The sequence below is a fragment of the Heteronotia binoei genome, chromosome 8, assembly GCF_032191835.1.
Source record: "Heteronotia binoei isolate CCM8104 ecotype False Entrance Well chromosome 8, APGP_CSIRO_Hbin_v1, whole genome shotgun sequence".
NCBI classification, from domain to species: Eukaryota; Metazoa; Chordata; class Lepidosauria; order Squamata; family Gekkonidae; genus Heteronotia; species Heteronotia binoei.
In genome coordinates, this window is record NC_083230.1 from 110791133 (window position 1) to 110807191 (window position 16059).

General features: G+C 47.8%; 1 protein-coding gene across 1 annotated transcript in view; it reads right to left on the minus strand.

Moving 5' to 3' along the window:
• The window catches only part of PTPRO (protein tyrosine phosphatase receptor type O), a 258979-nt gene that overhangs the window by 129621 nt on the left and 113299 nt on the right, over window positions 1-16059 (minus strand). Inside the window, exon 2 of the mRNA XM_060245875.1 lies at window positions 541-814. Within this exon, the coding sequence (XP_060101858.1) occupies window positions 541-814 (274 nt within the window). The remainder of the gene's footprint in view (window positions 1-540; window positions 815-16059) is intronic.

The following is a 16059-nucleotide window of genomic DNA, read 5'->3' on the forward strand; positions in this document are numbered from 1 at the left end:
AGGCCATTCCAGCAGCTGCAAGTGGAGGAGTGAGGAATCAAACCGGGTTCTCCCAGATAAGAGTCCGCACACTTAACCACAACACCAAACTGGCTCCCAACCACTACACCAAATATACTTGGGAGGGGGAGGAGAAATGCTGTGCCCTCTGGGGATTGTGGCATTTTCAAATCAGGAACAGGGATTGACTGTTCCCTACCGCCATGACTTTTTTTTGTAGCAGGAACTCCTTTGCTTATTAGGCCACACCCCCTGATGTAGCCTATCCTCCAAGAGCTTACAGGGCTCTTCTTCTTACAGGGCCTGCGGTAAGCTCTTGGAGGACTGGCTACATCAGGGGGTGTGGCTTAATATGCAAAGGAGTTCCTGCTACTAAAAAAGCCCTGCCTCCCTACCACATATTAAATATAAATCTCTTCCTTTAGCCTGGCAGAGGGGTAGGTGGCAGAAAGGCCCTCTCCCCTTCCTCTCCCTCCCCCCCCCCAAAAAAACAGAAACAAGAAAATGAATAAAACATACGCAATGTCAACGAATACTTACTGGTTAGCACAATGACCGATCTCGCTGTCTTGGAGACCAAATTTGAGTTCACCACCATGAGAGTCACTATGTAATACAGGCCATGGTAGGTGGCGTTGAAAACCACAGGGGCGGGTAAAGTGCTGTTGAACTCCTCGAACTGGTAAAAATAGTTTTTGGATTCCCCGGTGATCTTGACGACGTATATCGAAGACGAGCTCAGGACGTCAGAGCCCTCAAGGGAAATGACGATGCAGTTGTCATCTCGCACAGTCACTTGGAACGGCGCCACGTTCTGCAAGGGGAGAAGAAAAGAAGGTGAGGTAGGAACACCGGAAGAGACATCCTAATACCGTCTGCCAAGAAGGTGAGGAAGTACCTTGGAGGTTTCTAGACAGAGGCTAGATGGCCATCTGACAGCAATGAGGATCCTGTGAATTGAGGGGGAGGTATCTGTGAGGTTCCTGCATTGTGCAGGGGGTTGGACTAGATGACCCTGGAGGACCCTTCCAACTCTATGATTCTATGATTTTCAAGCCAGGATCTAAAATTGGATAGTTAGCCACAGTTAGTCTTAACTTTGATTTTTTAGTGATATCTGAATGTAGCCATTCTGCGATGTGTGTGAAGTGCTGTGAAGATGCAACCAATTTATGGTGACCCCAGCAAGGGACTTTCAAGGCAACTGAGAAGCAGAGATGGTTTGGCTTTGCTTTCCTCTGCGGAGTTTTCCTCGGTGGTCTCCCTTCCAAGTACCAGCCCTGCTTAGCTTCCGAGATTTTATAAGGTCAGGCCAGGAGGCTGCCGGAAGAGGTGCGGGCTCTACGGGATATTAGCCAATTCCGTAGGGCATGCAAAACCGCCCTCTTCCGGCTAGCCTTCTGAGATGGAACTTGGAATAAACATCACGCCATCATTTTTATAACTGAGATAGTAGCACTATAAGATTATATTTTAGACTGTTTTTAGATTATTTAAATATCTAATTGTTAATTGTATTGAATTGTATTGTCTTGTTTTATTGTTTTAACAGGGCTTTTGCCATGTCCTGTAAGCCGCCCTGAGCCTGCCTCGGCGGGGAGGGTGGGGTATAAATAAAATTTATTATTATTATATTAGATTTTAAGAGATCAGGTCCCTTCCAATATGATTCTATGATTCTACTTATCTGCCATAATGTGGACAGAGGCCTTCATTGGTTTTCTAAAGGGTACAACGGAGTGCGTTGGAAAATGTCAAAACACAAATGCAACATTTTATCATAGGTGGTGGACATGTAAGAAAGCAAGAAAATACTGGACAGAAGATGATATTGGATTTATACCCCCCCTTCACTCTGAATCTTTGAGTCTCAGAGTGGCTCACAATCCCATTTACCTTCCCCACCCCCAAAACAGACACCCTGTGAGGTGGATGAGGCTGAGAGAGCTCTGACAGAAGCTGCCCTTTCAAGGACAGAGTCTCAGAGCAGCCTGCAATCTCCTTTACCTTCCTCCCCCACAACAAACATCCTGTGAGGTAGGTGGGGCTGAGAGGGCTCTCACAGTAGCTGCCCTTTCAAGGACAACTCTTGCGAGAGCTATGGCTGACCCAAGGCCATTCCAGCAGCTGCAAGTGGAGGAGTGAGGAAGCAAACCCGGGCCTCCCAGATAAGAGTTTGCAAACTTCACCACTACACCACAAAGAAATGCAAAAGATATTAAAGTTCACAATGGATCCAGAAAGTATGTTTCTAAATATTCTACCAAGCAACATCTCTGGAATATGGTGATGGCAGCAAGAGTAATATTTGCAGCAAAATGGAACGCAGAAAGATGCCCAGATTTGAAAGAATGGAAGAATAAATTATATGAATGCGCGATAATGGCAAAATTGACATCTTATGTACACACCAATCCGGTTTTAGAATTCCAAAAAAAGAGGGAGAGTATTTTTTGAGTATATAGTTGAGATTCAGGAATGAACTTAGGACAGAGATGGAGAAAAGGAAATAGCCATGCAACATGTCTATGTAATAATAAACTATTAGCTATGAAGATAGTTGGGAAAGATAGAATAAAGATGTTTAAATAGGGGTTAAAAACAAGAGTATATACAAGTACTAAATAAGTGTAAATACTCAGGGGTGGAATTCTAGCAGGAGCTTCTTTGTATATTAAGCCACACCTCCTGATGTGTAGCCAATCCTTCTGGAGCTTACAGTAGGCCCTGTACTAAGAGCCCTCTAAGCTCTTGGAGGATTGGCTATATCAGAGGTGTGTGGCCTAATATGCAAAGGAGCTCCTACTAGAATTCCACCCCTGTAAATACTTATATGATATATATGATATGGATGATTGTAGTTTATGTTAAAGATAAGATTTTGATATTGTATACGATTGTAGCCAATGATTATAGAGGATTACTGATGTAGCGGCATAGCTAGATCCTTTTTTTTTACCATAACGGTTCGTTTATACATGAACAATGATATTTTGGCCAACAAGAATTAATAAGTGAGAGAAGCCATCAATATATTTAATAAATTATATCTAATAATGTTTTTCTATCTATAAAATTGCTGAACAGACCTTAGATTGTTAAGTGCAAGTTACTTATGTACTTTCGATTTTGGTCTGGTCTACATATAAATACATTGACATCCCTAACATTCTTGACAATTCTGATATTTCTGATGTTAAGTCATTGTTAGCATAAACATTTTGAACTTATGCTACTCAATTCTATCTCTTAATCCTTTTAGACTTTTATCATTTTATTCTTATTTTAGTCTTCAAAGCTTTGCAGCCTAATTTTGGTCAGTATATGCAAAAATACATTCCATTTTTCTTGAAATTCAGATTCTGGTCTATTATGCAGGTAGGATGTTAGTTTTGCCATGGTCATTTTATCTACATCTTTTGTATGATATAGAGAATGTTGTGGATCGTAGTTCATGGTTTGTAGCTTATGTTTTCTTGTGGTGTAAGTTGAAATTTTAAAAAGCACAGCATAAGGTCTTTACTGTGTGACTAAAGGAAAACTGCAGCAGCCATTATGTTACTGGGTCCGCCTCCTTCAGCAGCCATTTTATGCCAGCCATTTTGGGGTGCACTCACCAGGCCTCATTTTGGGCAGGAGCTCACAGGAGCGGAGCTCCGGAACCTCTAAATTTGATTGTGCTCTTTCTTTCTTACACCCCCCCCCCCAAATACTCACCTCTGGGCTCCATTGTTCAAACCTCCTGTGAGAATTTTGCTAAACTCTAAGATTTGACAAACTTTCTAATATTTTCCCCATACACACAAAATGGGAGAATAATCAAAACAGATAAAGCAGACAGATGGAAATCTTCCTCATGCCTCTGTGGCCACATAGGAGAAAGTCATTGAAAAAGTATGATGGGAGTCAGGTATTATTATAATTCTAATTTAAGAAGCATCTGAAGGTAGACGCTGAGCTGATATAATTTCGTCCACCTTCCAGTGATGTCAGGGGTGTGTGGCATATGCAAATGTTGTGCTAATGAGCTCCAGCGTCTCTTTTTCTGCAAAATGACCCCTGGAACCCACCGTGCTGTCAGAATTCCTAAGGTGCCCACAGGATCAAGAAAGTAGGGGGCCTCTGACAGTACTGCCACCAAGGAATTGGAGAAAATGGGGGGGGGGCGGACTTAAGGGAGTCAGTTTGGTGTGGTGGTTAAGTGTGCGGACTCTTATCTGGGAGAACCGGGTTTGATTCCCCACTCCTCCACTTGCACCTGCTGGAATAGCCTTGGGTCAGCCATAACTCTGGCAGAGGTTGTCCTTGAAAGGGCAGCTGCTGTGAGTGTCCTCTCAACCCCACCCACCTCACAGGGTGTCTGTTGTGGGGGGAGAAGACATAGGAGATTGTAAGCCGCTCTGAGTCTCTGATTCAGAGAGAAGGGCAGGGTATAAATCTGCAGTCTTCTTAATTCCCCTTTCTCCATATATCATGTCTAGCATAATATTTCCAGCTGGTTCGTAAGAGAAAGAAAACTCTCGTCTTTTCATTAATTGTTAAATAGGAGCCGATCACCTCTGCAGGACTTCCAAAATGCAGTTTCTGTAATTAAACCTTAACAAAGGGCCAGCTTTAAAGTTCCACCTTTTGGTTTCCTAGTTTTAATTGGTTCCGGCGATGCTTAGATCTCTGCTGTCTCGCTGCTCTAAAGTCAGGGCCAGGTGATCTTTTCATCTCTTCTGAATAACTCTGCCTTTGATGGTCCGTAGGAGAGAAACTTCAAACGCGGTGGCTGGCAACTTTTGCGCCAAGAACGGTTTTGCTCTTGGCATATCTCTAGCCACCCAGCTGGGCATCCCTCCATCAGGCAGTTCTGAAAGGCTTTCAAGAAGATGAGTCGACCACAGGATTTCTGCCTGGGTCTCAACTAACTATGTTTCAAATCTCTCCACCAATGCTGTGAGATTCCCCAAAGTTTGTCTGTGTAATGATGTTAGTCCTCTGTTGAATTAAAGGAGCACTTCCCTATAGCTAGTTCTTCTGACTAGGCAGCTGGAATTCAGCGGACAAACCAGGCTAGGTCTGGCCTGTTATGTCTTCCTTCTAAACCTGCATTACAACAATTGTGTTTTTCTCTCTACTGTTCTCAGAAAACTCTATGGACAACCAGCGTTCCTCTGTGGTTCCTCTCTTCTGCTTCAGAATTTTGCTTTTTGCCAAGTGCATCGAACTTTTAAAATTACTTTCTTCTATGTGGCCACAGTGGCATGATGAAGATTTCCCCCCTTTCTCCTTTATATGTTTTGGTTCTTTTCTCATTTTGGGGGGTGGGGGGAAATATTAGACAGTTTGTCAAATCTTAGAGTTCAGCAAAATTCTCAGAGGGGGGTTGAACCTTGGAGCCCAGAAGCAAGTATTTGGAGCAGGGGGGGGGGGTGTGAGAAAGAGCACAATCAAATTTAGAGGTTCCGGACCTCCACTCCTGGGAGCTCCTGCCGAAAATGAGATCTGCTGATACCGCCCCGAGCCTTGTTATACAGGGGAGGAAAGGAAAGGTCTGACTCTGGGGTGGTTTGCCATTGCCTTCTCCAGTCATCTACACTTTCCCTCCAGCAAGCTGGGGACTCATTTTACCGACCTCGGAAGGATGGATGGCTGCGTCAACCTGGAGCCGGCTACCTGAAAACCCAGCTTCCGCCGGGGATTGAACTCAGGTTGTGAGCAGAGCTTAGGACTGCAGTACTGCAGCTTTACCACTCTGTGCCACAGGGCTCTTACTATACAGGGGAGGGTGGGCTATAAATCAAATGAAGAAATAAATGAATAATATGTCAGTGGGAGACTACACAACCCAACCACCCCCATATGGGTTTCTTCTAAGAGATAACAAAGTGGGAATACCTTCTTGAATAGGATTTCCATTAATTTTTTTTCCCCAGGAGATGGAGTAGGAAAAGCAAGCAGAAGGTGATGAATGGAAGGAGTAGGAGGCTTGAAGGGAAGTCTTTCTTTTAGAATGGGAAGTATCCTTTTAGAAGCACACAGAAGGAGAACAAGGATTCCTTTCACTGTCTTGTCCAATCAACTTCTGTAGATGCTGCTCTGAGATTTATCCAGGGTGTTTTGTTTTTTTAAGCAGGAACTCCTCTGCATATTAGGCCACACCCCCTGATGTAGCCAATCCTCCTGGAGCTTGCAGTAGGCCCTGAAATAAAAGCCCTGTAAGCTCTTGGAGGATTGGCTTCATCAAGGGTGTGTAGCTTAATATGCAAAGGAGTTCCTACTACATAAAAAGTCCTGGCCTACTGACCTTCGTGAGGATTTTTGCCAGCTCATAACTGTTGGCAACCAGATGAGTAGGATAAACGGAGGGTGTTAGAGCTTGAGGACCATACCAACCCTAATAGCCCAACTCCAGTACGAAATTGCAGAACAATGTTTTATTCTATTCTGACAGCCTGTTTAGTGCAGTGATTAAGAATGTCAGATTAGTATCTGGGAGGAAATAAAAGGAAAGGTCCCCTGTGCAAGCACCAGTCATTTTCGACTCTGGGGTGACGTTGCTTTCACAACGTTTTCACAGCAGACTTTTTATGGGGTGGTTTGCCATTGCCTTCCCCAGTCATTTACGCTTTCCCCCCAGCAAGCTGGGTACTCATTTTACCGACTTCAGAAGAATGGAAGGGTGAGTCAACCTGGAGCCGGCTATCTGAACCAGCTTCCGCTGGGATCGAACTCAGGTCGTGAGCAGAGCTTAGGACTGCAGTACTGCAGCTTTAACACTCTGCACCACGGGGCTCTTAGTATCTGGGGCACTCGGGTTCAAATCCACCTCATGCCATTGAAGCTTGCTGGGTGACCTCTGGCCAGTCACACACTCTCAACCAAACCAACCTCACAGGGTTGTTGTGAGGATAAAATAGAGAGGAGCAGAGGGATGTAAGCTGCTTCAGGTCCCCATTGGGGAGAAAAGAAAGATATAAACAAATTGAATAAACATTAGATAAATATTTGTTTCCGCACTGAAGCGGCTGAGATTGTAACCTGAACCCAGAACGGGATTCTTCTTGCTTTAAATCTCATTGGGAACTGGGGCTTCCATCTTCACAACAATGAAGACTGCAGATATATACCACGGCCTTCTCTCTGAATCAAAGACTCAGAGCGGCTTACAATCTCCTATATCTTCTCCCCCCACAATAGACACCCTGTGAGGTGGGTGGGGCGGAGAGGGCTCTTACACCAGCTGCCCTATCAAGGACAACTCCTGCAATAGCTATGGCTGGCCCAAGGCCATTCCAGCAGCTGTAAGTGGAGGAGTGGGGAATCAAACCTGGTTCTCCCAGATAAGAGCCCCACACTTAAGTATTACACCAAACTGGCTCTCAGAACCAGCCAACGGGGGAGCTCCAGCCAACGGGGGAGCTTGCAGGCAGAGCCAGCCAGAGGAGCTCCATCTGCTCCCAGCTCTGTAGAGGACATTGAGGTGGGCTTGAGTTGGCAGTAATGATCGGAGAAGGAAGCTGGATGCTCTGGTTTGGCTTTGAAGGCACGAGTCTTGCCGGATTTCCCCAGGGGCCCAAAACAGCTTCAAGCTGCGACACTAGTAAATTAAATCCCAAAGAGAGGTGACCAGAAATAATGAAATGTTTATCTGCCATACTGATGCTGTCAGTCCCAACGCGTGGCGATTTTATGTCATGCTAAATAAGGGCAGGTTTGTCACTTCCAGTGTTGGCTAAATACTGCCTTCTCCTCTTGTTCCTCAGCGAAAGCTGAGAACGCTGGAACGCACACACAGACATCCGGCCAGCTCTTCGGTCGAATTCCCTAAGGGGCTCCTTAGGCAGATTAATCGGAGCGACTATCAAGCAGGAAGCGAGAGTGGTTTAAAGTGCAGAAGAAGCAGGAGGGAAAGAGCTTGACTACCGGCCCTGCTGTATCTTTTGCCCCATTCTTCTACCCAACCATTTGTTTTCTTCCAATGGGGCCTCTGAAATTGGAAGTAAATCCCATCTGAAGGCAAATAACTAGAGAGAAATCGTTTCCATGGGGCCTTCGGGGACTGCAGGCCAGTGAAGACTTCAGTCCCGCTTTGTTACCATGGCGTTATCCTCTCCCTCCCTGCCCTGAACCAGATTCTAATATGTGTTGGCCATTTTAGGCCTGAGCCTAAAACAAGTTGAAACTTGTAGACAAATAGTCAACTCTGCAGATCCTGTGTGGTGGCAGTAGGCTTGCCAATCCCCAGGTCCCAGAGGGGTTTTTCCCGGCTTCCCAGGCTCCTTCCCACCCCCAGTAAGCTGGCCAGCAGAGGGAAGCTCCGCCTCCACAGCTACCATGTGCCTTTCCCCTTCAGAACGCTAGAAGAAAGCCTGCAAAGGCTTCCTTTTTGGATGGTGTGTCTGTGTCTTTAAGGCTGAATGGGGCAGAGTGAGCAGGCAGAACAATGTGGCTGCTCCCAGTAGCTGTGCAAGCAGCCCGGACCCTCCGTTTGTTTTGAATCTCACTGGGAACTGTACAAGCTTTTCAGAGGTTGTTTGCATAGTAAAGGGTAAACTTGAACCTTTGGTTTCTGTGTGTTATTGGAAGTTCAGCAACTTGTGAGTAAATTGCCCCAGTGAGACCACACGAGTGTGGGATTGCAGACTGTATTATTTTCTCTTCTGTGTGAGTGTGTGAGAGAGAGAGAGAGAGAGAGAGAGAGAAAGAGAGGACGAAGAAGATGACGTTGATATTGGATTTATATCCCGCCTTCCACTCTGAATCTCAGAGTCTCAATCTTCTTTATCTTCCTCCCTCATAAAAGACACCCTGTGTGAGGTGCGTGGGGCTGAGAGGACTCTCACAGCAGCTGCCCTTTCAAGGACAACTCCTGAGATAGCTATGGCTGACCCAAGGTCATTCCAGCAGGTGCAAGTGGAAGAGTAGGGAATCAAACCCGGTTCTCCCAGATAAGACTACGCACACTTAACCACTACACCAAACTGGCTTTCTACACCAATCTGGCTCTCTACTCTCTCTCAGAGAGAGAGAGAGAGAGAGAGAGAGAGAGAGAGAAATGTGATTTGCAGCTACTTGGATGAGGATATGAAGACTGCATTCAGGGGAACTGCACTGCTGAGTTTTTATTTATTTGGTTTAGGGGAAGTCTCCTGGCCCCACCCCCAAAGTCCCCAGATAACCCTGGTCTGAGGTCACAAAGAAGGTAAGTTATCCGGTGGTGGAGAGTGTCCTCAAGTCACAGCTCACCTTTGGCGACCCCTGGTGGGGCTTTCAAGGCAAGAGACGTTCAGAGGTGGTTTGCTATTGCCTGCCTCTGCATCACGACCCTGGACTTCCTTGGTGGCCTCCCATCCAAGGAAGAGGAGATTGAGGGGGGACAGGATGGCTCTCTTTAAATATTTGAAAGGTTGTCGTTTAGAGGAGGGCAAGGAGCTGTTCCACTCGGCAGCCAAGGATAGGACCTGAAGCAGTGGGCTCCAATTACAAGCAGAAAGGTACTGGCTGGATATTAGGGGGGGGGGGGATTTTTACAGTCAGAGTAGTTCAGAGGTGGAACCAGCTGCCTTCACTAGCAGTCCTCAAAACCCAGCTGGATGATTATTTGTCAGAAATGTTTCGTCTGAACCTGCATGGAGCAGGGGTCAGACTAGATCAAATCAGGCCCCCAGAGAGCTCCTCTCAGGCCCCTGAGCGACTGGCTGTCATCTGCTTCCTTCTCCCTCTCTCTTGCTTCCTTCTGCATCTCAGTTTGCTTTGCCAAGCTCTCTCAATCGTATAGGCGCTACAGAGCAAAACCTCTATTTTTTTCCATTGGCTGAGACTCCTTCCTTGGGGAGGAAGGAGGGGAGGAGGCAGAGCTAGTTTTTTTTCAGGATCTCTCAATCACACAGCAGAGCTACTGAGCCAAGCCTCTCTTCCAGAGAGCCAGTTTGGTGTAGTGGTTAAGTGCGCGGACTCTTATCTGGGAGAAACGGGTTTGATTCCCCACTTTTCCACTTGCGCCTGCTGAGATGACCTTGGGTCAGCCATAGCTTTCATAGAAACTGTCCTTGAAAGGTCAGCTGCTGTAAAAGCACTCTCAGCCCCATCTACCTCACAGGGTGTTTGTTGGTGGGGGGGGGGGGGAAGATAGAGGAGATTGTGACTGCTCTGAGACTCTGAGATTCCGAGTATAGGGCAGGATATAAATCCTAAATCTTTTTCTTCTTCTTCTTCCTTACATTGGCTGTGGCTCCTTCCCCCCCTCCCCCAGTCCCCTGGGGAAGGAAGGAAAGAGCCAGAGCTTCCTTTGCCCAGTTCCCTGGATCTCATGGGAGAAATACAAAGAAAGCACCTTGAAGACCAATGAGTGCTAACATTTTAAGCATGTTTTAAGTTTTTTAAAAAATATATTGTTTTTGTCTGTGTCCTTTATAAAGTTTATATCTCTGCTACCCAATCTTAAATAGGCACACACATGGCCCAGCCTGTCATGGCTCGGCCCAACCCAACACGGCCTAGCCCAACAAGGTTTCATTTATGTCAGATCCAGCCCTCATAACAGATGAGTTTGACAACCCTGGACTAGATGGTCTGTATGGCCCCTTCCAGCTCTATGATTCTATGACTAACCAGGACTGACTCTTCTTAGTTTCCGAGTCTTGATGAGATCAGGCTAGCTAGACATAACACACATATCACGCATGATTACGCTTTGCGGTTGCAGAAATAATGTTGGAAAATGTAAATATTTGATCCAAGTGTGTGAGGAAACAGCGTGAAAAGGAAGACCTGGAGATGGTATTTGCATAAGGGAGAAGTCAAATCAATAGGGAGTTATTTGAACACAGCCAGCTAGCTTGTGAGATTATATTGCATTTCTATGACTGTGTAGTGGTAAAGGTAAAGGTAGTCCCCTGCGAAAGCACCGGGTCATTACTGACCCATGGGGTGACGTCACATCATGACATTTTCTTGGTACACTTTTTTTTACGGGGTAGTTTGCCATTGCCCTCCCCAGTCATCTACACTTTACCCCCAGCAAGCGACCCTTGGCACTTACCGTGAGGGGTCCTTCTCCTAAGAGGACAGGAGGACATCTTGGGTGTTTCCCACCGTCCAATCAGGGAGGCAGGAATCTTAAAAAAAACTTCCCCTTCCTGTGGATGTGGGAACCACCCTCCTTCCAGTTCGGGTGACTCCGAGAAGCAGTACAAAACTCTTGCAACCATTGCTGCTATGAAAAAAAGGTGAGCTAACTGGTGGTCGGTACAAAAACCTGGCATGAGCCTCCCAAACCGACTGAAATAAACTCGTAAAGAAACTGAGAAAAAACAGGTAAACTACAGGTAGCCTGTGTTAAAGAGTAATCAACAGCTGTAGGTGAGACTACAGGAGAAGAAGTTAGATCCAGACACGTAAAAGATAGATGCTGCCCAAGGTAGGACGATAGAAGAAGGGGAGGGCAAGATGTCCTCCTGTCCTCTTAGGAGAAGGACCCCTCACGGTAAGTGCCAAGGGTCGTTCTCCCTAAGAGGCGGAGGACATCTTGGGTGCTCCCATAGCAGTATGTCATACAGGGTGGGATCGTCCTACTCAGGCAGCACATGTTGCAGGATTCGTCTGCCAAAGGCTGCGTCCGCCGACGCATATGCGTTCAACTTATAGTGTCGGATGAAAGTGGAGATAGATGACCACGTAGCTGCCTTGCACACCTCCTCTATGGAGGCATCCCTGTTGAAGGCAGCATTGGTGGCCGCACTCCTGGTTGAGTGTGCAGTGATCCCTGGTGGTACTTGAAGGTTTAACGCCTTATACGCCTCCGATATACACTGCTTGATGGTGTAGCTAATTGCTGAATCGGACATCTTCTGTCCCAGTCTAGGAGCCGCTATATTAATGAACATGAAGTCTGATTTTCGGATAGATTCAGTTCTTGTAAGATAGACCTTAATTGCTCTTCGCACGTCTAAGGTATGCCATGTGAGCTCCTTGGGATGCTTGGGATCCGGACAGAAGGATGGTAAGTTGATCTCTTGACTCTGATGGAATCTAGAAGAGACCTTCGGTTGGAAGGTAGGGTCCAGATAGAGGACCACCTTGTCCTTGTGGAACACACACAGTTCCCTCTTAACCGATAAGGCCCCGATCTCTGAGACTCTTCTGGCCGATGTTATTGCCACCAGAAAGATGGTCTTCATACGCATGAACTTCAGGGATACAGAACTTAAGGGCTCGAAAGGAGGACCTGTTAGGGCCGAGAGTACCAGGTTCAATCTCCAGGTAGGAAACCGATGTACTTGTGGTGGAGAACTCATGGAGGCTCCTCTAAGGAAGCGTCGAATATGGGGGTGAGATGAGAGGTTCACGCCAACCACCTGCTGGAGAACTGAGGATAAGGCTGCCACCTGATGTTTGAGGGTAGCTGGCTTCAATCCAGAATGGAGACCGTCCTGAAGGAACTGCAGGATCTTGGGGACAGAAGGATGCAACGGGTCCACGGCTTTTCTCCGACACCATCTGTGGAAGGCTTTCCAGGACATGTCGTAGATCCGCGTTGTGGAGCTTTTTCTGGATGCTAGGATGGTGTTCGTCACGTCACTTGCATAACCAAGATCTAGGAGAGAGCGCCGTTCAACCTCCAAGTGGTCAACCTCAGCCAGTCTGGATGAGGATGCCACACCGGGCCCTGTAACAGCATGTCTGGACAGATTGGTAAGTGAAGCGGCTCCGCTACTGACATCTGTTGGATTGATGAGAACCAGTGACGTCGCGGCCACCAGGGAGCAACCAGAATGACGTCGGCCCTTAGCAGCCTGATCCTTCTGAGCAACCTCGGAATGATCGGGATTGGGGGAAAGGCGTATAGAAGGCCTTGCAGCCAGGGAGAAGTTAATGCATCCGTGGCCTCCGCTTGGTAGTGGTAGTACCTCATGTAGAATCGAGGAAGCTGGTGGTTCTGAGAAGACGCAAAGAGGTCCAACTCCGGCGGGCCGAAGCGTGTCACTATCGTTAAGAAAAGCTTCTTGTTGAGAGACCACTCTCCCGATTGAATGCTCTCCCGGCTGAGCCAGTCCGCCTTGATATTGCAAGTCCCCTTGATATGCTCCGCCCTTATGGACTTTAGATGTCTCTCCGCCCATTCGAACAGTTTCACGGCCTCCTTGTGAAGGGAAGTCGACCTGGACCCCCCTTGATTGTTTAAATAAGCCTTGGCAGCGATATTGTCCATTCGAACCAGGACATGCCTCCCGGTCACCTGGTTCTGAAAGTACAGGAGAGCCAGTCGAATGGCACGGAGTTCCGGAAGGTTGATGGGAAGACTCGCCTCCTCGGTTGTCCACTGGCCTTGGGTAGGTATCTCGTTGAGGGTCGCCCCCCAACCTGAAAGGCTGGCATCCGAAAAGAGCTGTATTTCCTTCTCTACGAGGAACGTTCTCCCCTGACACAGGTTGTGGTCCTTCGTCCACCACAGGAGACTCTCCTTGACCTTCTTGGGAACAGTCAAGGACATAGGGCGGTTCTCCATGATCTGGATCTGATAAGGGAACAAAAACATCTGAAGTTGTCTGGTGTGAAAGCGGCCCCATTGAAGCGCCTCTAGATTTGAGACTAGAAGACCCATAAGTTGTGCCAGGGTCTGGAGAGATGACAATGGTTCCTGCACTATCTGGAGCACCAATGCCTTGGTCCTCAGTATCTTTTCTTCTGGGAGGAAAACAGAGTTCATCCTTGTGTCGATGACCATACCCAGATGTTGTAGCCTCTGGGACGGCTGTAAATGACTCTTGGGAATGTTGATTATGAACCCGTGTTGTTGAAGACAGGATATGGTGTGTATAACGTCCTGCTCCGCACTCTCCCTCGACGAGGATCTTATCAGCGGGTCGTCGAGGTAAGGGTGCACATGTATCCCTCTCTGTCTGAGGATTGCTATCAGGTTCACCAACACCTTGGTGAACACCCGTGGTGCCGTCGCCAGGCCGAAAGGTAAGGCTCTGAATTGGTAGTGAGTCCCATTTACGCAAAAACGAAGAAACTTGCGATGTGCTGGGAGGATGTACAGATATGCCTCTGTTAGGTCCAGAGAAGACATGTAGTCCTGATGGTGCAGGGACTCCGTTATAGATTTGATGGACTCCATACTGAAGTGACGGAGGTTGATATGCCTGTTTAAAAATTTCAGGTCTAGAATCGCTCTCCAGTCCCCGTTTTTCTTGGGCACCGTGAAGAAGATGGAATAGACGCCTTGACATCTCTGCAATGGAGGAACAGGTTCTATCGCTGCAATTTCCAGCAAATGTTGAATTGCTTTGAGGGTGATGCTTTTTCGTTCTGGGTTTGAGCGAAGAGGAGACACCAAGCAACGATCTCGAGGTGCCCTTTTGAATTCTATGGGGTAACCCCATGAAACGATTTCCAACGTCCAAGCATCGACCCTCGAGGCCGCCCACGCCTACTGGAAGTGTAGTAGACGGCCCCCCACTGGAATAGAATTCCAGTCATGCTTTGTTGGGCTTGGGGCCCTTCTCGAATTTGTCGGACCTATCGGGCTGATTCCTCTGGAACCGGGAATTGGAGAAGCCCTTTCGGAAACTCAGTTTGGACTGTCCCCAGGTTGTTCTTCTGAAGTCCTGTTTTGGTTTGGAGAAGCTGGAGGAGGCACGAAAGGAACCAGACCCGAAGCTTCTCTTATCGGAGCGGCACAGATACTTGGGCATGGCCTTTTTCTTATCCCGTGTTTCCACCAGGATCTTATCCAGGGTGTCTCCAAATAGCTTTTCTCCCTGGAATGGGTATGCTGACACGATGGACTTCGAGTGCACGTCTGCTGGCCAAGCCCAGAGCCATAACCCCCGCCTTGCTACGGTGCTTGATGCCATTGCTCTAGTGGAGAAAGTGAGGGCATCCAATGAGGCATCCGCTGAAAATTCGGAGGCCCTAAGGAGTCTGCAGGTACCTTCCAGGACCCGTTTATCCACGTCTGGCAGTAGCTGGGTAAGCCGTCTTATCCAGACGATCGCTGCTCTGGAAACTATAGAGGTGGCCGCAGCTGCCTTGATGGCCAGAGCCGTAGCTTCGTGGCTCCTCTTCAAAGCCAGGTCTATCTTTTTGTCCCAGTTGTCTCGCACCGAGCCATGGCCATCCTCAGCTAACAGACCGTGTGACTGTAAGGCTGCGATTGGTGCTTCCACCAATGGTACTTGCAGCATATCGTTAGCAAAGGCAGGTAATTCATAGAGCTTCTTGATAGAATTGCGTACCTGTATGTTGGTACTAGGTTTGGCCCACTCAGATTTCAACTGACGCTCAAAGAACTCAGGGAAGGGAAAAACCTTTTCAGAGGATCTGAATCTGGGGAAAAACTCCGTATTTCCCTTGGGTTTGTTTTTGGGGTTGGCTAGTGGGTGGGGAGACTCCTGCTCCTGATGTTTGTAAGTCTAGAGCAGACAGCACCTTGGCTAAAAGAGGTTGGAACGCTTCTGCCTTGAAAAACCGTGATGAGGGTTCCGGACTGCAACGTCCTCTATCTCCTCATCAGATAAGAATTCGCCCTCCTCCCGATCTCCCCCATAGGAATCATGAGAGTGGGTCTCAGAAATGGATCTTTCGCTCTCCATCTGGTCACAGAGCAGAGGTTTCTTTGAAGCCCTATGGTGGCTGGAGCTACCTCTGGACCTCTTTGGAGAAGGTGATCTGGAGGATGAACTGGACCTGGGGGACCTGGGTCTCCTATGGCCAGATGCCCTGACTGCTGCCCCCACCGTCTGCTTTATTGATTCAAGAAACTCAGTAAAAAAGGGAGGGTCCCATAAAGGGTACGTTACCCAAGCCCGACTGGGGCTGGCAGGTCTGCGTGGCTTCCAGTGCAGGTTGGATCACATCTGCGACTGAGTCTCCCGCCAGGAGGTTGGCATCGGGACGTTCCTGCGTCTGGAAGCTGCATGGCTGAGGTCTATCCCCGTTTCGCGCCTTTTTGCGCTCCCCAAGATGGCCGCCGCCAGTGGGGAAGAGCCCTGACGAGGAAGCCTCCTCCGCAGCTGGGGAAGACCAGCGCCGCCTGCGTTCGCCTTTGGGTTTCTCGCCCCTACA